This window comes from Protopterus annectens, chromosome 1.part0 (assembly GCF_019279795.1).
Source record: "Protopterus annectens isolate FY-2018-M chromosome 1.part0, PAN1.0, whole genome shotgun sequence".
NCBI classification, from domain to species: domain Eukaryota; kingdom Metazoa; phylum Chordata; order Ceratodontiformes; family Protopteridae; genus Protopterus; species Protopterus annectens.
This window is the reverse complement of record NC_056725.1, coordinates 494,020,717-494,044,160: the sequence shown is the minus strand read 5'-3', so window position 1 is coordinate 494,044,160 and position 23,444 is coordinate 494,020,717. Positions and strand designations below refer to the sequence as shown.

The 23,444-nt window shown below is 39.4% G+C and overlaps 1 protein-coding gene across 2 annotated transcripts in view; it reads right to left on the bottom strand.

Moving 5' to 3' along the window:
* The window catches only part of TMEM63B (transmembrane protein 63B), a 2,399,602-nt gene that overhangs the window by 22,064 nt on the left and 2,354,094 nt on the right, over window positions 1-23,444 (bottom strand). For both annotated transcript variants that reach the window (XM_044060665.1, XM_044060674.1), the window contains one exon: window positions 15,120-15,194. In XM_044060665.1, coding sequence (XP_043916600.1) covers window positions 15,120-15,194 — 75 coding nt within the window. The remainder of the gene's footprint in view (window positions 1-15,119; window positions 15,195-23,444) is intronic.

Below are 23,444 nucleotides of genomic sequence, written 5' to 3'. Positions count from 1 at the left end.
ATAAGTGTTCAGGTTGTTCTTAAAAATATCTGAACTAGTGCTTGCTTTAATGTAATTTGGTAGTCCATTCCATGCATCAGATACTGTCTCAGAAAACCAATTAGTACACTTCTCATTCCTGCAGAATCTTCTACATAAGTTGTCTAATGATTCTCAACTACTTCTTGATAGTCCCAAACATTCACAAAGGTAGTTGCCTCTAAATGTCCTACATAACTGAATAGGGTCTCCTCTTAAATATCTATATGACAGAATGTACACGTTCAGATATTTTAGTCTTTCGTAACAACTTAAATTTTCACATGCATGTGTACATTTGGTATATTTCCATTGTACTCTTTCCAGTTTACTCATGCTTGTTTTCTTATTAGCCTTCCATATTGTTATTCCATACTCGAGTTTGGGTCTAATACAACTAACAAAACACTGATTTCCTAGACTTTATACCATAATCTTTTTGTACAACTTATAGTTTTACAACTATCATTACCCAATTGGTTGATAAAATTAGAAAAACCCAAAGGTGGATCTACTCATATTACCCAGGTCCTTAAAATAATCTACAGTTTCAATCCCTGTGTGCCGTATTACGTATTCACTTTTTAATTAATGTCTCCTAAATCTCATATGTGCAGTTTTGATGTATTTATCAGCATACTATTCTCCTGTGCTCAAATGGTTAACGTAATTAAGTTTTTTTTGCAAACATGCCCTATATGCAACACATGTAATCAGTTTACCCATTTTCAAGTCATCTACTTACAGACTGTAGACCATCTCCATTTTAAAAGATAAATCTGAAAGATGCAATCTAAACAAATATGGACCTAGGATAGAGCCCTGTGGAACATCCTCAATGTAACCTTGAATATCACCTGTCCTATTGCTGTATAATGCTTGTCATGTCCCATTTGTAAGCCACGAAGCTATCCATCTTAAGAAGGGTACATCAATACCCAGTTGCTTTACTCTATTGATCAGTGTTTTGTGTATGTCCCTATCAAATGCTGAAGTTAAATCTATACAAGTTACATCAAAGCACATTTTTTTTCAATTTATAGCTATTATATTGTCATAGAACATCATATTACATGTGGCAATAGATCTATTTTCAACATATGCATGCTGATACATGGCTTCAAGTCCCAGCCTTTTCAGTTCTGACAATAGTTTATCCAATATAACCTTCTCCATTACTTTTCCACAGCATGAAAGTAAACATATGGGTCTGTATGACTCTGGGTTTGTCCTAGTTCCCCTTCCCTTAAAGGCAGGTTTAACAAGTGCACGCCTCCAATCATGAAGAATCACTCCATACTAATATGACATAATAAAGAACAGATATAAAGGTACTGTAAGTTCATGTTGAAGAAATCTGATGTCATTACTACTAATCCCGTCTCCAATCTGTGTTTTGTTTGGATCCACATTGCATAGTTCTTTTTCAATATAATCTAATGTGACTTCAGTATCTGAAGTAGGATGTAACTAAGGCAATCTGTCACCCTCTTTGTGAAACCAAACTGCTTTGCATAAGATTTGCAACTGTATTTATAATCTGTAGTGTCACAGAATACATTTTAGAATTTACACACAGTTTATAATTTTTTGTAGATCTTTAACTCTTACCACATCTTGTGTATTTATGCTCAATATTATGAGATATTTTTATTTTTTTTTTCAAATTTTTCTTGATCTTGTCTCATACTATGTTTAATTTGTCTGTCCAGCTTGGTTATTTCAGTTTTCAGAGCTGCAGTTCAACCTCTCTTCCATTTCTTGTATTTTTGTCTCTTATCTTAATCAGGTACCTTGTTCTTATGGAAATATATCTTCCTGATGTTTTGTGCCTAGTTCCTGATGTTAAAACATTTTATTTTATTATTTGCATTCAAACAATTTTTCTTTCAAAACTTTCCACATTTCTTCTGCAGGTTTTCCACTGAACACATCACCACTCAAATTAGTTTTAAATACTGACTGCTTTGCTTTCATTAATCTTCTGTCCATTGGTTTAGATTTCAGTTTGGTAGAATTATCTAGCAAGAAATTAACCTTTATAACCTCATAATCACTGCATATCAATTGTGGTAACATTTGACATGAAGTACCTGTAATTTCTTTAGGAACACAAACAATATCTACTATGTTCCGTTCCTTGGTAGGAATTTTTATAGTCTGAAGCAATTTTTGCTCCTGAACATACATTGTAAGTAATGTCCTTACTAATGCTGCTGAATCAATATTATTTCAGTCTTTTCCCAAGTCCCCAGCCACTATTATTTTTCCCTCCTGTGTTTCATGCAAGACATTTATGAATTCCTCTAGCTCATCAGCACTTGACTTACACTCCAACAATTGTTACATGTTATATGTTCCAGTGTTGTCTTGTCACAGTTACAGAGTCTATAGTATTGGTGTTATCACTGAACATGCAATAATCACAGGTCTCATAACTATCTTTAATCCCTGTCATAACATCTCCACCTGATTTTTTGTTAGAATGTCTGTTGCAGTAAAAACATTTATACCCTGACAGAACTGGTTTCCCGTTATTGTTCTTTAACCATGTTTCACAAAAATAACATCAATCATACCGGAATGTAGCAATTTTCCAATTAAACAAACATTGTTATTATTAATGCTCCTGGGATTAACAACCATCAGAGATGCAGCAAATGTTGCTATCTGTGAAATGTTAAATTTTTAACCCAGCAAAAGTCCTGTCCTGTGTTTGACAAATATTGCAACATATCTGCTGCCAAAATTCTGTTCCCTGCTGTTGACAAGTGCACACCATCCTGTCTAGACACACATTTAGTATACGATCTGAAATAGTTATTGGATGCATGTTGAGGCTTTCAATTAAATGCACATGTTCCTGTAAAATACAATTTATTTCTAGTCAAGCCCAGTTACTCCACCTTGGGGAATAATATGTAAATTCTTTCCAAACTCCTACTACTGAATTCATGTCTTCCATACCAAATATTTTCATAAATGTCTACAAAAAGCTGCTCTCTTTTGTTATATTTTCCCTTCTAGGTCCCCAGCTACACCCTCACTGTTGCAAATCAAGTTCCATTTCCCACCAATAAGTAATATTCCTTGCTGAAAGCTGATTTCTCCCAATTCTTTCTTGAGCTCCATAACAGCTGTTTTAGGTTGAATGTAAATGCATGGCAGTGTAATCCTAATCCCTTGCCAGTAGCCCCTTACTACCACAGATCTCCCATTATTATGTCTTCTTCCTCTTCTGTCACTATTGGAACTCCACTAGCAATTAGTATAAGTACGCCTCTTTTCCTTTCTTCCTGATATTCTGCTGAATATCCATCCTGAAATCCTTTCTTTATCAAATTCATGAGCTCACTTCTTTCCAAATGTGTCTCCTGTAGCATTGCTATTTGCACTCTACATTTCTTAATATGATTCAATACTTTTATCTTTTTGTATATACCTGTGAGGCCATCCACATTCCAAAACAATATGTTTAGTGTAGCCATTATGACATGAAGTTATTATTCCTACTTATTATACATGAAAGCTTTTTTAAATGTCTATTTCCAGCTTTTGTGTTATACACGCAGACACCCACACAAACTAATGTTTGGCAGCTTGATCTTTTGTACGGTTGTGTCTTGTCATCTCCATTTGAACATATGTCACATTTTACACAACTTTCTGTTTTAATGAAAGCCATCAAATAAAAATAAATACACCCCAGAACCTATCATAGTATTAATTTATAACAAACACACAAAATAAATGACATTTAACCCTTCTGAAAGGAACAATTTCCCAAATTGACACCTGCACCCAATGGCATTAATTAACCTAAAATTAAGGATATCCATGCAAAGACGCATGTTACAGCTTGTGTTTCTACTTACAATAACTGCTGTCTGTTCTTGCCTTATCTTTATTCCCATCTCAGATATCAAAAACAATGGGCATGCTTTCAGAAAAAATAACGTTTAGCTGTAAGAAAATGGTTCCTATCACGCAGTGTAACTTTTACAAGTTCGAACCTCATATAGTCGAGACCATAAGTTTGAATTTGTAAAAGTTCAAGTGTTTGAAAGGAAATCTCCATAAGCAGATGTTTCCATTTTGTTCAATGGGGTACGATCTTGGAGTTGGTATATTTAAGTAGAGGGGGGTGTGGGAGGTGCAGGGTGGCTTGCCCCCCTGCTTAAAACAGTTTGTTTTGTTTTCCGTTTTTTTTTTTTATCCATAGTCGAAATTTTGTAACTTCGAACATAATGGTTTGAACATTACGTGTTCGAAGTTATAAGACTTCGACTATGTGATATAGACCCGTAAGAAAAAGTATACTGGCTATCTTTAAATACAACTAAATTATACACTGTTTTAATAAATGCATTATAGTATTTTAGTCATCAGAAAAGCTGCTATCTCTTATTCTCTTCCAATAATTTCAAACTTAACTTTTTACTGAGCTGCTTCCCCTTGTACCTTTTAATTTTACATTTTTTGTCATTAAACAATGTCCAGACCTCTCAATTTATTGCGTTCACCTTTAATCAGCTTGTTTCCATGACAACCAACTGACTTAAGAAAGGCTGGACAAAAGCATGTTTTTATCTTTTTACACTGTAATGCCTACTGTTTATTTTAGTGTCTATCATATACAACAATCACTGAAAGTGCTTCATTATTCAACATGCAATTTATATCATAACATATTTTATACGAATACTTAAGAACAAAAATGATTTCCTTACAGTTACCTTTTTTTCCTTTTTTTTTCTCACTTTTTTTTTTTTTTCTTTTTTCTCTTTCCTTTTAGTGGCCTTCCAAATATTAATGACATGAAGTGGGGCATATGCCTTTCAGTCCCCCAACAAGTTTAACAAAAAGTGGATAGTCATCCCCTTTGGAAAAAACAAAGTACCCACAAACTACCACATAGGTGGTAGCCTTCATCTGACGGGCGTAATAAGGGATTTGGGGACCCAAGTAGATAGTAACCTCTCCTTTGATAATCACATTGCCAAAGTGGTTAGAAAATCCTTCTATGTGGCCTACCTAATCACAAAAGGGTTTGCACCCAGATCGAAAGAGGTCATTGGGCCCCTCTATGCATCACTCATCAGACCCATCATAGAGTACAATGCCCAATTTGGGATGTACCTTACAAGACACCTGCAACAACTGGAAAAAACACAGAAGTACCTCACCAAGAAGATCACTGGCCTCAAACATATGCCCTATGCAGCTCGACTGAAAAAACTCTAGCTGTACTCGGTTGAATACCGCCTACTCAGAGGTGATCTCTGCCTGACATACAAGGCTATGTCCAACCCAGAATTGATGGACATGCTCCACCTAAAGAAAACCATATCCCCTTGAGCCACATACTCCAGGGATCTAAACCTCACCACAACAATAAATAGGACGTGCTGGAGGGATAGATTCCTGTCCCAGAGACTTCCCATGCTCTGGAACAAGATTTCAATCTACATTAGACAGAGCTCCTTACTAACCCTCTTCAAGAGAAACCCTGACGAGTGAATGGGAAACAGAAAGTTTACCCCAGGGATCACTTCAATGGCTCTGCTGGACAGAGGCACAGGGAACTAATCTAAGGGGGTGGCAAAAGTCAACACATTCCAGCTAGGCTTATAAATGCCTTTGGGCAGATAGCCTAGTACCTACCTATGAACAGAAAACAAAAACCCAATCTTTCTCAGTAACTTTTTCTTGTAAAGCCATATTTCACAATGTGATTGATGCTTTACAGTCCCACATTTATTCATTAAGTTCAGTGCTGCTGGTCTTCTTTCATCTCCATCTCCCAACCCCACACTCTAGTTCAAGTCCAAGGTAAACCCAATTCTTCTAGTCAATTCCTATGCTGTTTTTTTTCTCTCTCTCTTGACCATTCTCCTTTTTAACATTGGAAAATATTTCACTGGCAAAGTCTCTCTATAAGCCTTACAATCAGAAGAATGAGAAGCATAGTCCCCTTCTGTTTGATGGATCAAACTTTTGAACTTACCCTTAGCCTGTTCTACATAAAAAAAATGACTTTGATCCTGCAGGAAAAAATATTCCCAAGTCAGATAGATACAGCAACTTGAATCACATACCTGCCTCTTGACAATCCCCGATTGCTGTGATCGATTTGCTTTCTTTCTGCCTGGTGTACAGTAAATAATCATTCTCCACAAACCCTCAACTATCTTCAGTTTTAATGGTTTACCTTTACATGTGCGTATTTCACATCGGCGACCATCAAATGTTCGAAAGACAGTTTTCAAGTTCTGAAAACTTCGAACGGAAGATGGTTCGAATGTACAATGAGCGAATGCACAGTGAGAGTCGCTCATTGCACATTCGACATTTAGGGGCACACTATAGTGGGGAGTTGGAAATGTTTCCATTCCCCGCTGTAGTGCGATCTCGGAGTTAGAATAATAAAGACGGGGGGTGCAGGGGGGCTTGCCCCCCTGCATTACACGGCATATACTTTTGTTGTCGACATTCATGTTCGATTTGCTGCTTTTCAAACATTAGAAACTGTCGCTTTTTCCAGTTTGGTTTTTACGATGCAAGGATATGACCACTCGCACAAGTGTGATTCGAGGTTTTAAAGGTAAACCGATTTAATACTTTATCCTTCTGCCACAATTTTGTCAGGAACAACCCTTTCTGCTGGTATGACTGCATCTTTACTACTACAGGTCTTGGACACTTTCTCATGGCCAGGTTTGGAATATACACAATATGCCCTTTCAATCTTATTTGTGCTTTCATAACATTAATACAGTCTGTTCCTTCTAGTTTCTGTAGTACAGCATAAAATCTCAGCTTTTCTCTGGATGCTCTGTCTTCTAACCCTACCATTTTTTGATACATCTCTTCTTGAGCAGTCTCATACTCAGTCAGCCTCCTTTAATTCATTTCAACTTCTGATTTTTTTTTTTTGCAGTTTTATCAGTTCATCTGAATGGCTGTTTAAGGCTTCTTCCATTTTTCAGCCTTTTATAATGTGAATATACTCCTTCAGTTTTCCATTTTAATCAGCTCTGAGCATATTTGACTTATTTTGTCCTCTAAAGTATTGGAATCCATTGCTTGTACCAAAGCTAGAGCTTGAACTGCTTTTTGCTTAACATGACTCTTCCCAGTCAGTGTTTTCTCTTCACCTTTTCTAGTTGATTTGTCTTTCAGAGTCTTTAAGTTTCTTCTTTGCTGGCATCCAGTTTACTTACTAGCCAGCAACTGGCTTTTACTAAAACAGGCAGAATTACTGGCCCTTATGTATCAGTTTCTTTTTTCACAATGGGAGAGCTGAAATTAAACTGCTGGTCAGTGTGCAGCCTTCTTGGAAATATAGCCAGCCAAAGCATTCTTATAAATAAACTTGTGAGAATGATACACTCATAAAATGAATCGGTCTTTCTGGGAGTAGTGGGGATAGAATCTGACTCCAAACATGCACTAGTAAATGCATCATCCAGGGCATCAATGATTAGAGGAACAGTTAAAGCTCTAGGCCCTTCCAGGCCCATGAAAGCTCTGTACCTTAAATGGGCTTAACAGTACTTTATAGAATTCAACTGGAATGCCTCCTTTACATTATAGAGTATGCTCTGAAAGGAGAGATCTTCTGTAAGGTGATCCCAAAAGAGAGATCCTCTGCAGGTTGCTCCCAAAGGAGAGATCTTTTGGTGGGTTCTCCCAAAATGAGAGATCTGCTAAAGGTGAGGTACAGGATAAGGAGTCCTTAATGTCTGAACCACCTGTGGGAGAAGGGTAGATGTGACCCACATCAAGCCAGCTCATCTGCCCCAAAATATGGGGTATCACAATCTTTTAAAGGAGGATGTTTGACCATTTTCTTACAAGGGGCCCCAATACCTCAGGTACTTTCCAGAGCTTTCTGCTTGGAACTTAAAGAAACTCAAATTTCTGAGACAGTTGGAATAAATCAAGTGAAAAATCTGAAGAAGAGGACTGGGCCGAGTATCTGCTCAACCTCAGCACAGACAAGCTAACAGATTCTGGTTTTGTCATTGATGATTATGCCTTAGTTTCACTGAATGACACACAAGCTGCATCTCAGTTCAAATGCAGTAGACTAGGCCTCCTTCTGGTTTCTACGAATCATCTCACAAACTATGATTGAGGGAATACTATCTTCTCCCTCACTACCTAAAAACGTGTTCTGGCACCCAGGGTCCTCAGACAGGCATCAGACATGGATGACATCTACACAGGATCATAGGAGATTACTAAGCTATCGACCTGGAGGTCAGTTCAAGCCTAGCCATTTCATCCCAATGCAATACCATAGAAATGCTAGTCAATACCAAAGATTGCATTTAGTAAAGACTGCCCATGTCCAGGAGGGATGTGAGCACTATCCACAGTTAAGAATTTTTGGTGCCCCATCCACTCATCCAGGTTCCTCTTGAATACGGTCATAGAGGTGCTCTGTTTCACATGAATTGATAGCCTATTTCAAAGTAGTGGCAGTTGATGGGAGACAAATCTGACCCTCCAGCATGTCCTATTTAAGTTGCTGGCCATATTTAAGTCCCTGGAACGGGTAGCTCTAGTCCCATTTGATTTATGAATATGCAGTAAGTTCATTAGATTTGGGTCTGAGATTGCTCTTTCAGCCAGGCATAGGTCTCCCCTAAGAAGTCTATATGATAGAGAGTATAGTGACAGGGACTTTAGTCAGTCTGTGTAAGGCATGTGCTGGAGTTCCTTGATCTTCTTTGTTAGAAACCTCTGAGGTCTCTCAAATTGCTGCAGGTGCTTTGTTTGGGAGGTCATACTAGATGCTTAAATTGTAGCAGCCTGCACATCAGTCACACCTGAGGACTCAGCAAAAGATGACTCCAAAGCCAGGGCCTGCATAGGCATCTCCACTAGGTTCAGTGTTGCTAGACCTAGGGGAAATCTCTGGAATCTGTTGGAACTGCACTGACTTTGCAGTAGCTTCTCCTCATGTTGCCTTTCTGTATGCTTTCCCTTTCGGGCGGCACAGTGGTGCAGTGGTTAACATTGTCACCTCACAGCAAGAGGTTCTCTGGTTCGATTCTTGGCTGGGGTGCCTTTTGTGTGGAGTTTGCATGTTCTCCCTGTGTTCGTGTGGGTTTCCTCCGGGTACTCCGGTTTCCTCCCACATTCCAAAGACATGCATCTGGAGCATTTCTCCCCGGGCCACCGCTGAAAACAGGCTCTGTGGAACCTAGTTGGACTTTCCCGGTCAACAAATGATAAATAAATAAATAAATAAATAAAAATTTAGAGTAATGCTCCTAGATGCTGACACCACAGCATTATGAAACCAGGCATGCATCCTCTTAGAAGCAGCACACTCTCAGAGAGACGTTACTCTCCTTATGATTACCCTTGGATTAAAATGGCATAGTGTAGACAGGCATCTACATCAGGCAGGCTCAAGATGAAAAGGCAACAAATATAGAAATTGTTATACAGTATCTTTTTACCACAGTCTGTGCAGTTGTTTTTTTTTTTACAATATATAGTAAATAATTAATAAATTAATTATAAAGCAAAAAAAACTAGTAAACTAGCAAAATAAAGCAAAAAACTAGTAAAATTAGACAAAAGCAACTACTATTACAACATACAGAATAAACATCAAAGTAACCCTCAAAAATTCTGGGCAGCAGTTAACAATATATTGCATCCTGGAAAAACAACCACTCCCACAACAACAACAGCCAACAACTCCATGAACTTAGCCACTCAGTTTAATACTTACTTCACAGAATCAATTCAACAGCTTGCAAAGACCCAGACCAGCCCCAACCACACCCCTCTTACCCCAAACCAGAACAGTTTACACCCTCCCAAAAGCAACAACCAGTTTACACTAAACCCAGTCTCCACTAACACCATCAAAAAACTATTAAATAAACTTAAGCTCACTACCTTAGCTGTTGACAACCTCCCTGCTGACTTCCTGCAAACCGTAGCAGTAGCAATCGCATGCCCTGTATTCATACTTATAAACAGGTCATTATCTGAAGCTTACGTCCACACCATCTGGAAAATCTCCCACATCTTACCCTTACACAAAGGAGGTAACTCCACCGAACTAAAACTGTCACATAATTGCAATTCTATCCCCTCTCTCAAAAACTCTGGAAAGGGTCGCACACACCCAACCTATGGACTACCTCCTTACACACAAGCTTCTATCTAAAACCCAACATGGTTTTCACCACTCTTATAGCACCACCACAGCCTTACTGTCTTTTACTAACACAGTTAACCAGCATAGAAACAATGGTCAGTTTGCATAAGTCATATTGCTGGACATGTCCAAGGCCTTTGACATGGTCAAACACTCCATTCTCATCTATGTCCTCTTCTCCCTTAGCCTCAGTCACCCCAGTATCACCTGGTTCCAAAGTTACCTAGCAGTATGTCAACAGACTGTCTGCTGGCAACAAGATCTTTCACCCCTTCTCCCTGTCACCTTAGGGGTTGCCCAAGGCTCCATCCTTGGTCCTCTTCTTTTTTCTCTTTTTACCAACCAGCGCTACTCAGCTATACCCCAGGCCTCAGCTTCCTCCTAAAAAGACGTCCATACCATTACTCAAGATTCCTTCTTATCCACTGAATCCTGGTTCACTATCTCCCAACTTATCCTAAATCTCATCAAAACAAAACGTCTTCTCTTCTACCCCACCAGATACACCTCCATGTCCACAACCTTCAGTATCCACTCTAAAAATAAAACTATTATAATCACCCCAACAAACCATACCAAATTACTAGGAATGGAAATCGACAATAACCTGAAATTTGATATTAACACTGCCCAATCCATTAAAAAAGTTCACAAAAAATTAGTTCTCCTATATAGAAACAACAGATTTCTGACAAATAACACAAAAGCCACCATTGCTAGAACCCACCTCCTCTCAACTCTCTTGTACACCTCTCCAATCTTAACCAACCTCCACCATACAGATCTAGCCAAACTCAAAGCCTGTTACAATAAAATCCCCAAGTTTGCCACTAATGCCTCATACAAGCCACATGACTGCTCATCACTTAAGCAGCTCAAGTGGCTTGAACTCCCTCAACTTCTTCTTTTTCATCAACGTACCTTCATCCACAAAATATTCTATCAACCATAAACCCCCCTGCACTCAAAGATATCATTCAGCCATATTCCTCCTCAAGACCCCTTCGCTCCAGCAACAAACTACTACTACACACCGCTAAAGCTAACAATTCAGCAGATAAATCATTTTTTTCCAACTACATCGCCAAACACCTAACTCACTAGTAACTAACTCCTTAGCACTTCAATTTAAAAAACTTCTAAAAATGCAACTTACTAACACCTGGCACTGCACCTGCAACTTCCCTGGATAACCTATTCCTCCTCTTCACTCTATTATCATTACTCTTATTCTACTAGCATGACCTATCGCGAACGGTAGTTTCACTTTAACTGTCCACAATCATTTGGATATAGCCACTAAATGTAAACAACCAGTTTTTATGTAAATTACTGTTGCTCTACTTGATGTCTCTGAAACCACTACCTTGCATGTATTTGCTTCTCACTTGGCTGTATTTGTTTCTCTATTGTATGTATTTGTTACTGTAGGAGCTTTTCTCCCCGGGCCTCTGCTGAAAAAGGACCTGTGTCCAGTCGGACTTTCCCAGTAAACAAATGTAAAATAAAATAAATAAAATAATAAAATAAATATCCCTGTCACAATAAATATCAGGCATTAGAAATTATCAGAAATATACTACAAATAAGTGGGGAACTTACCCTTCCTCTGGAAGCAGACTGAACCACAAAACTGATTACACTTTGAACAGCATGTGACTGTAACACTGTGATATGAAAGATCTGAAGACAGGACCATATCTACCTCTCATACCACTGACACTCTGCTGTTCAAGTGGGAAGGAGACACCTGAAGACATGGGAGGACATACCACTTTGGAAGTCAAGCCAAATGAAGGCTACTTGCAGGCAGGTATCCCACTAATCATGAATACAGCAGACTAGTGCAGTAAATATCTTAATATTCACAGTAAGGATGGGTAAATCCATGATTAAACAAGGGGTTGATCTACTTTATATGTAACAAACAGATTTATACTGGCATTTGCACAGCTGTTATGACATTTTAACATCAAGTCTGAGTTCCTCTGACATTAGAGTATGGCCCATATCTTCCAGACTTGCAACTCTTGTTATATTTACTGTTGTGAACTTGTCATTATCTCAGCGTAATCTATTCAGAAACTGTATGAGCCCCTTGGTATGCTATTTTTGTGTTCAGTTACGTTTAGTTAACCTTTAATTCTTTAATTACTTGCAGTTCGAAAAACATTTGATAATGCTGAAATAAATCAATGTTTAAGGAAAATGTACCTTCCTAATGGTGTACTAAATGTACACAGTTTGGAATTGTTTAGCTTCACGTGCTAAAAACACTGATTTTCTAATAGTACTGAAAACAGTATATACTAAGCTTTAGAGCATTTCTTCATAGGAAGGTACTAGGCTAATGGCCTTGGGGCCCTTACAAGCCTAGCCAAGTTTATCCCCAAAAAAGAGCCCCCCAGTCAGCACTTGTCACCCCTGTCAATGAGGGACAAAGGTCCCTGGGACATATTTGTGGTTTCCTATCCACTCATCAAGGTTGTGCTTGATGAGGGTCAGCGAGGTACTCTGTTTGACATGTATGGGAAGTCTATTCCAGAGACAGGGCAGCACCTGGGACAAAAACCTGTCTCTCTAGCAGGTTTTGTTAATGTTGCATATAAGATTTAGGACTATTGAGTGGGTAATGTGCAAGCAGTTAGACTTACTGATATGGAGAATCTCTAGCATAGTGTCTAGTAGGTGAGACACAGATCACCTCTGAGCAATCCGTACACTTTCAACAGCATGTGACTTCAGCTGTAAGCATTTGGTAATGGTCTCTTTTAATCACTTAATTTAGATCTTATGCCTTAACAAAAATATATAATTTGTCTTTGTTCATAACAGTAACCATATTCCACATTCAATACTTCCCTTACTTGTATTCTGCAGTAGGAAAGCCTGTGCTCATCTGCTGCTTGAGTTATTACGTGTGTGACAAAAGAATGCCAGAGATCATGGAAGCACTCATCTGACGTAGTGACAGAATCCGGTCCAAGCCTACTGCTGGCATCAGACCATATTATTTGAGGGTGCATTCCTATACTAATGAATAAAGAGTGTCATAAAAAAACAAAGAATACATGATGTCATACCTGGGGGTGGATCCAAGTGCACAAAAGACAGCACAGGACCCAGGGAAGTCTCCTACATCATGAACAGTAAGTCTTGCAGGACTCAATAGGCTTGATGAGAAGCTACCTTAGTACAGTACATATAGTACAGTATAGTATATGTGCAACCACAATGTCAGTGCCATTACAAGTAAGGACTGCTCCATGGCATACCCCCAAGATGGTTTCTAAGGGTGTGTCTTTGATGATTCTTTTTTTCATTGACCAATGACAAGTGAAAGCTCAACCCTTCACTATTCAAGTGGGGTGGCTCACAGCTTAGGAGACATGCACTTCACTGCATTTGAATCCACACCCTTGCATGACTGTTAAGCAGCACTGTAGTATGCAGTGATTGTCTATGAATCCTAGACTCTGTGATGATAGTTAAGGCACCAACTGTAAATCATGTAATGTAAAAACAGAAAAGAAATGCCCAGGCAGACGGCCCATATAAAACACTAAAATGTCATTTCTTTCCACTGGTTTACTAAACTTAAAAAGTTGATTTAATGCTTTCCTCTCTCGTAAGGATGCAAATTTTAAGTTCTGTGTTTTTGAACAGCTCATACCTCAAGAAAGTGGAGGTGAGTGGGAAACTAGATTAGAATACAGTGAACGTATTTGGCAGTTGTAGTTAAACGTCTGTGTAACTCCTGGATTAAACCACCATTATTCATCCTTAGCCCCTGCCCTTATATTAAGAGCCCTGAAATACTAGCTTTCTATTCTAAATATTTCTTAATGTGTTTCTTCCATGTGCTTTACAAAAAATTGCACTAAACAAGTTTCGGCAACATGCTTATTTAGTTATTCATATTGGTATCTCTGTTTGGTGTTTTCATTTTATTCACTTTTCAATACTGATGTGTTTTGAAAAAAAAGTAACATACTTACCGGTTTTATTTAGTGTGTGTTCATATATAGTTTTTATGGTACTGTTTCTTTAAATAACTCTGTGAGATTGAACTTCTTAATTATTTTATTGTTCATCCAATTATATCTGTTTCTGAGAGTATTTAAATCTTGTCAGTTGAATGCTTTTTATTCTGATATCCAGTTGAGAAACTAAAGTGCTAAATCAACATTTTAAGTTTAATAAACCAGTGGAAAGAAATTACATTTTGGTCTTTTATAAGGGCTGCCTGCCTCTGCATTTTGTTTGTTGGTTCTTGTGCAACTTTTTGCCTGGTTTTCTACAGTTTTATGTTAGTGTAAAAAAAAAAAATGCAGACTCCCACAACAGTACAAATGGGAACAGAAACAACCACTCTAGCTAGACTAGAAACTGTACTAATTGTTTTAAAAAACATAAAACAAACAAAAAACACTATATTGGACTATGCTGTCCCCGCACCTCCACTGTGAATGGTTGCACCCCACAACCCTACTAACTTGTTTTGGAGTAAAGAGTATACCCTTAGTGCAAAAATGTGTTTGCTGTGGTCCAAGGAAATATGACTTAGGACTTCATATATAACAAAAGTATGTCCCCACAGTAATATTCATCTCCAAACAATACAGTTCAACTAACCATTGACATAAAAAAAGAAAAAAATGTCTACATAATCTTCCACAGCTCCAAAAAAAGTCTCAACATATGACAAATCAAAAGATCAAGTCTCACAAAACTTGACTTCCCCATTAAGTGTACATAGCCTTCACTATTACTGCCCGTAGCATGGCAATTTATGTACCTCTGCAGGCCTATTCAGAGAATGTGAAGCATTTAACATTCTGCTAGAGACCAATAAAAGGAATCTGCATGTAAGCCACAAGTTATGACCAACTAATTCCAAAGTAATACTTACAGCTGTTTTTTGTGGTACCGAATTAGTAGATGCACGCCCATTTTCAACAACGTCTGTTTCTACTGTGTGATCAATCTGTAAAGAAAATGAATGAAATTAACTATTTATTCTTATATTGTTGTGTAAATAAGCATTAGGCAAATACAAGACTATGACTGTTAACAGATGAATTTAACAAATGGGATAAGAACAAAGGACCATATGCCTATTCTGCTTCATCTTCTACACTCACTAAATCCAGGGTGAGAAGGAAAACACACTGCAGTTCATAATCTATTAAGGCTCTTTCTGTGTTCCTCAGAGGTTTAGCCTTAGGAATGTATTTCCTCATACACTACACAGACCACTCTCTCTATTTGTGGGTACTGCTTTTTTTCATATCTTCAGATCTGATGGCAGCAGTGGTTGAGTCTTGATATTTGTCAAGAAGCGTATTAGCTCCAGGCAGAAACCTAGAGACTCTCAAACTGAACTTACCGAAATACAGATCGCTCAAGATACGATTAATTATCAATGAATAGCTCGCTGCACACCACCTTCGTTATTCCTGATGACCATGTAATATTCCTCATTCTTCTAAGTGATCTCCCTATTAGCAAAATCTCCATTACTTTTGGTGACTTTAGCTACCCTTCAATAAACTGGGACACACATACCTCCAATGCAGGATATGCCCCCAAATTCCTAGACTTTATTGACAAAAATCCATGGAGCAGCTGTAAACAAACCTACTACAGGACAAAGCATTCTTGACTTGATTACCACAGATATGCCCCCCCCCTTTTGCACTACTCCACTGATATTTTCTACAGCAGAAAAATCCAACCAATGACTTTCTCCTTTAAACTCCCAAAATACTTCAGCAAGCCCAACTAAGTTCAAAAACTATAAACATGCTAGTCTCAACCTAATCTGTGTGTCCAACCTAACACACTCATACTGGGCGACTTCAACTACCCCTCCATTAACTGGGAAAACTACTCATGTACCAATACACTTGCCCAACGTTTCCTGGAATTCATTAATTCCAATGCCCTGGACCAGCTTGTTCTTACCCCCACTAGAGGTAGCAACATCCTTGACCTGGTCATTATTAACATGGGCGACCGTTGCTCTACACCAATAGTCATCTCCTCCCTGGTTAGATCTGACCACAAACTACTTATCTTGGAAATCCACACCCCCCCCCGCGCAAAGGTAGCCATCATGAAAAACTTCTCCAAAGTTAACTTTGGGCTCCTAAGAACAGAGGTAGCTAACTTCATGGCACCCATGCAAATGGAGAATAGTTGCATGACTGCCGAATCATACACCAATGCACTGTACGAACACGTACACAAATGCATGGATCTTGCCATACCCAATAGAATCAAGACACACTCCTCCAAAAAAAGGAAGCCAATCTGGTGGTCCCCTGCCATAAACACACTCTACAACAGAAGGAGGAATCTGATGTGGAATAAGGCGAAGTCCCAAGACTGGAAAAACTCCCTTATCAGCCTCAACAAAAAGTTGAGATCCCACATCAAATCCTCTATAGCTAGCTATGAAAACAGAATTGCAGCAGATAGTAAAGACAACCACAAGGACTTCTATAGTTATGTAAAGAACCTCTACGGCAATACCCAGATACCCCTGAACTACTGCACAATATACTGGCCGACAGATTCAGTGCCAATCCCCCCCCCCCCAAGGACCAATCACAATACAAGTAGATTGCCAGGCGCCGAGTATTACTGCTGCACAGGTTAAAACAGCACTGTCCAAGGCCAAGAATACAGCTTCTATGAAGGGTAGATCATGCTTGCTCAAGTTGGTCGACTTCTTTGAGTCAGTCACCAGAGCTGTGGATGAAGGCAAGGTGGTTCATACAGGACTTTGATACCATTCTCCACTCAGGAATCATAAAAAAACTCACTAAGCTAGGCATCAACCCCTATATCACTAAGTGGGTTGCAAACTGGCTCACAGCTAGAACCCACAGTGTGAAAGTAGCTGACTCCAAGTCAGACTGCCGACCAGTCACGAGTGGAGTCCTCTTCTGTTTGGTATCTACTTCTCAGAAGTTCAGTTCAACACAAAGGGACTCTGGCTGACAAAGTTCACAGACAATTGCAAGTTGGGAGCCATTATTAACTTCCCAAGTGATGTTGACATCCTACAGAAATGCCTCACTGAGACCATTGACTGGTGTCAGAACCATGGCCTTAAGCTCAATGCCAAAATCTGTGTCGTCATCCCCTTTGGGAAAAACCCATTTGCCATGAACTACCACATCGATGGTAGTCCACTGAACACAGATGGTGTTATCAGAGATCTGGGAACACAGGTTGACAGCAACCTCTCTTTTGACCACCACACTGCCACTGCGGTCAGAAAGTCCTTCTATGTGCCACATCTCATTACTAAGGGTTTTGCATCCAGGAAGAAAGAGGTCATTGTCTCCCTCTGCTCTTCCCTCATTAGGCCAATCATTGAGTACAATGCCCCATTTGGCATGTACCTCACTTGACACCTGCAACAACTGGAGAGGCCACAAAAGTACCTCACAAAGAGGATACTAGGCCTTAAACACATGTCCTACATGGACAGACTCAAAAAACACCAACTATTCTCTGTCTCATATCGCCTACTTAGAGGTGATCTCTGCTTGACTTATAAAGCCATGTCTGACCCAGCTCTGTTAGAAATGCTACATCTAAAGAAATCCCAATCCCTCCACACCACACACTCCAGAGATCTCAACCTCATTACCACATTCAACAGAATGTGCTGGAGGGACAGGTTCATAACCCAGAGACTGCCCATGCTACTGAACAGACTTTCCATACATGTCAAACAGAGCACCTCACTGGCCCTCTTTAAGAAAAATCTTGATGAGTGGATGGGAAATAGAATATTCACCCCAGGGATCACTCCAGTGGCTCTACTCGACAGAAGCACTGGAAACTAAGGTTGGGTGTCACTTTACCTGGGTAATCCTTTGGGCTAGGCTTGTAAAGGCTCCAGGGCCATTAACCTAGTGCACATCTATTTACCTATAAGTTCCAAAATTCATTTTGACTATACCAACACTGACAATTGTACAACAGGAAGATTCATAAAGGAATTCTACACCAATAAAAAAAAAACAAACAAACAAAACAAAAACAGTGCATAGAGCTATCAGTCCCTTCCAAAACCAAATATCGAGGAAAACTCAAAAATAAACCACCCTGGTGATCCTCTGCCATAAATAATACAAAAAAGAAAGACGCTCATTTTATTATACGGCAGATCTTAAAACCCCTCTTTGAAATGAAAATATCAAAAACATTGCAAACATTCTGAAAAATACTTAATCCTCTAAAATAGCTTATGAACTTAGACTCGTCCTTGAACCCAGAAATAATTATATAGTCTTCTTTAGCTATGTTAGTAAATTAAGAAAGAATACTTAACATTGCTCTGAACATATTCATGACAACACACCCTAGTCATACCCAGCAGATACTGTCAATATCCCTGCAAACATATTTAGTGACAATTTCATGCCTGTGACTCCTGTGCAGTGCCTTGAAATACAAGAATCCTTTACTCCCCCGATTATCTCTTAAGATCATTTACTGAAAGTGCTAAGAAAGTCTGAAAATACTTCCTCCATGGGTGGTTTCTTAATTCCCAGTGTTAAACGTACCCTTGCAGACCTGCTTCTTAAACTGTTTAACCTAAGTGTGGCCACTGGTTTCATCCCTAATGAGTGGCTCACTGCAGTAGTGATGCCCCTCCATAAGGGTGCCCTTACAACAAGACCTGGGTAATTACAGATTTATCAATCTAATAAGCCTCATCTGCTAATCCATGGAATGTTTTATAACTGATATCATAAACTATGACCTCAGACGTATTGTTAGACTTAATCCGCAACATTTTGTTCTGGTCAGGGATAGATTCTGTCTATTGAACAAGGTAAACTTGTTTGAAAGGGTTATGATGACTACATTTGATGGTTATGTGGTACACACTGCATATCTCGACCTGATCAAGGTCTTCAATAGCATTCCCCATGCTGACATCATACAGAAGCTAAATGCTTTAAAAAGCAACCCATATGCAAGATGAAATCAGAACCCATACAGAGCAAGTTGCAAGTGCCTCTTCAGAAAATAAGAATGTGACCTGCTGTGTCCCTCAGAATTTGGTACTGGGGGTTATCTTTGTTGACCTTTACTTCTCAGATCTCCAAGCAGACAGCCAAGATTTCTGGCTAACAAAGTTAGCTAATGACTACAAATGGGGATTTTTAAGGTCATCCTGTGACACCCAAACCCTCCAGAATGAACTCTCACTGGTAAACCCTGGGTATCACCAATTTTGGTAGACAACCCCTCCCCTCATCATACTGTACAGAGAGTAGACCACTACAACCAAAAATGTAGTCAGGGACCTAGGAACTTGGGTTGATAAGCGCATTTTGTTTCATCATCATGCAACAACAGACATCAGGAAATCTGTTTATTTAGCCAAGCTAATTGCCAAAGGAATATCATCATGGTATGAAGAGGTAATCACTCCCTTATACTCTGCATTGATCAGACCCATTATACAATACAATACCCACTTCAGAATGTATCTCACTAAACATGGGACAAAGTTAGAAAGATCCCATATATTCTTAACAAAAAAGTCCTTAATCCCTTTATTCTGTTTCTAATGGACTTTACAGGGGAGATGTCTGTCTCATCATGTCTATTAGAGCCCAGGTTGTTCTATACAACCTAAATTTCTACAAGTCTAAAAGCCACACCATCACTAGAACCAGGGACCTAAATCTTCCCTAACAGATAAATAAAACACAGTAAATGAACAGGTTTATAACACAGTGCCTTCCTAACCTCTGGAATAAATTTGTCCTGTGTGTTAAGACTGCAATTCAATTGTTTCACTCAAACTAGATGACTGAATGGGTTTTCACAAATTTACTACAGGATTGACTTGCATGGCCCTCCTAGAGAAAGGAGGTGCAGCCTGAGAGAGGGTACTCGCAAGCCATAAATGATCACTGGAATACTTATGAATCTTATCTTTTAGAGCTTTATCAGATAGGTGCATCCATAAGTTTAAACTGGTCAATGAAACATATTTCTGACATAACAATTAAAAGCTCTTGTTATCCAATATTTTTCTCATCTCTTACCTTTTTGTTGTTAGTAGCTGTTACTTTCTACTCAGTCTATAGATAAGGCCTGTTAAACTGTACATGAGCTTTGTCACCCTATACCAGACTCCACATATCCTCTGGTTCCTAATTCAACACCAAACATTAGGTTATGGCTTATAGATACTTTTACACAGTGATCTCAAAATAAGCTTTTTAGCACCCATTTGAATAAACTTTTTAGCACTCCTTGGGTATCATTTTCCAGATGCCCCTGTAGATCATTCTGGTTCAGCACACATAAAGCTTATCTTTTCATGGTCTAGGCTGGATGAGGAAGTATTCCTGAGCAGTAAAGTGACTAGGGTGGGGCAAAGGGATCAGCCACCCAGGGTGCAAAGTGTCAGAGAGCATGATCAGCAATGCATTACCAGCATTTGAATGCAGTATTTGTATTCAGAATTCAAGTACTTTGGTGCTTTGCATGTGGCAAGCACTGAAGCACAAACTGCAGCAACAAGCAGTTTGCTGCAATGCTGTAGTTTAAAAAGAGAGAGAAGCTTTATTTATTTATTTGCTCTTGAAGCTGTCTAAAGAGCTCCTTTTTTGTTCTTTAACTTAAGTTAGGAGATGACCCAGAGCTCAATAATAGCTAGTCAAACCACTGCTTCTGAGATAGGATTGGAATATGTAATATTCCTAGACTTCTGTCAGCTGTCTTGTTGTTTTTGCCAGTAGCACATTACAAATTACTTTTGCTTCTCTTCTTTACTTCCTCCTACAGCTGGAGCTAGAAAAGGTGACATGTATGACAGTAAATGGAAATGGGCGAACCTAACAATTAAATGAGATACTAGATGGCATTCTGACCCGAAGTAGTGGTGTTGCGGTAGCGTTGTCGCCTCACAGCAAGACGTTGTCGCGTTCGATTCTCAGTTAGAGCGTCTTCTGTGTGGAGGCATGCGTGAATGGGCGTGCCTTCATTGAAGGTTGTGTGTCAGGGCTGGTAACTCGGCACGTAAAAATCCACTACCAAACATTAGCGGACCGGAGTTCCGCTGTGGCGACCCCTGGCCGGGATAAGCCGAAAGTCACAACAACTAGATGGCATTCTGGTTCACAGTGACCAGTGTAATAAATGAGAGAGTATGTTAGAAAATATGGTTGTTCCCTGATCTGCATGAGTTACTGCTACTGTCTCTAACAGCAAATACTGTTGTGTTAGGGTACTCACCAATCTGCATGGTTTAACAGTAGCATCATGTGGAAGTGTAAACGTAACTGAAAAGAATATAGCAATATGCAGATGTCAGTCTGCCAACAGACTAGAAGGGCACCCAGACAGGGTGCAACATTACATGCTGCTCCCCATGTATCATCACTATCAACCCCTTTTTCCTGTTTTCTACTTGGGGTTGAAGTGCATGTCAGCTGTCACCATCTCTCTCAGTTCAATGCCAGTCTCTCACCTCCTTTGACGTTTATGCTAAGCTGTAGCAGGTCGTATCTCACATAATCCATCTGTCTCTTTGCTGGATACCCTTGCTTCCTCTTTCCTTCTTCCTGTGTGTCCCAAATCCTCTTCACCAGTCTGTATTCTGCTTTCCTGCACACCACTGTAATCTGTTCCCTTTGACCTTCTTCTGCCATTGGAGCTACTTGGACTTCTGCTCTGACGTTCTCATTTCTTCATGTCTGACAGTTTTCATTCTGCCACCCATTCCAGGCACTTCATCTCCTTCAGCTCTAGCTTCTGCAACCGTTCCTCCTTCACTGCACATACTTCTGCACCATACAGTAGTACTGGTTACACCACTGTTTGTACCCTTAGTTTTCAGCTTCGTTGTCATTCTTCTGTCACACACTACCCCTGAATCTCTGCGCCAGCTGACTGAAGCCCTCAGATGCTACCTTTGACATTCTCATTCAGACTTTCCTTTTCCTTAACCACCCCTCCCAGATACTTGAAGCCATTAACCTGCTCTACTATTTTCCCTTCTATCTCAGTTTTCAGCTTCTTTTCATTTCTCTCATTTTGGCCATTACAACAGTCTAATCAGTTCTTATTTTCATCCCATATGTGCACAGTTTTGCATTCCTTTCCTGGATCAGTTGCTGGAGTTTTTGTTCAGGCACTACTTGTAATGCCACAGTGTCTGCATAAAGCACCTGTGTTAATCAGTCCCCTCTGACGTGATGTTTGCTAATGTAATCCATCACCAGTATGAACAGCAGTAGGCTCGGAGATGAAACCTGGTGCACACCCACTCTCACTGAGAACCCCTCTGTGAGACTGAACACAGTACTTGAGTTATTGGGTCCTTGTACATAGCCTGCATTAATTCCACAAATATTTCTGGGAAAGTATCTGTCTCACTATAAACAATGGGTTTGTTGTGTTGCATCTTGATTTGAATCTGAACTTTCCATCCCCCATCTTATTTTCTACTACTCTGTATTATTTTATCAATTACCCTCTTGTATGCAGTATGGTAGGACTTTTTTGCCTCTATACTGCCCACAGTTGTGAATGTCCACTTTGTTCTTGTACCGTTGCATTAGAATGCATATTCTCCAATCATCTGATATGCACCCTTCTCTTCATACTGCTATGAATACCCCTGGAGTCATTGCTCCCCCAGCTCACCAACCATCTTGAGTATACCTGCTGTGACTTCAGCTAAGCATGACACTTCCCATTACTTCATGGTCCTTATTGTTATTCTTACTTCTTACAAGGGTGGCCTCCTCTTCTTCTTTCATCACAGACTGTGTCAGGGCAGTACAGCTTCTGTGGGGGTTTCTTTATTCAGAAGCTGTTGGAAGTACTCCGTCTGCCTTTTGATGTTCTGTGTACAGGGGAGAAGATTGCTGCTGGCATCCCTAATGAAGGATATCTGATGGCTATCTTCTTTATCTTTCTCATGCAACAAATGTAAAAGATATACACATACACTGGCACACACAACTACCCAAGGACAGTTCACAATGAACAAAAACAAAATCCCCTATTAAAACTACAATAACATTGTTTAAATTAAGGGCGAAATACCACTGCAAATAGAAAAGAGTCGAGCCTTAAGGAATTATGTCTACCCAGGAAAGAGGTGGGGGAGGTAGACAGGAGCTTTTACTACAGAAATTGTCCAATTATTCGAACATGTGTGCTTGTGATGACTAGCCTCTTA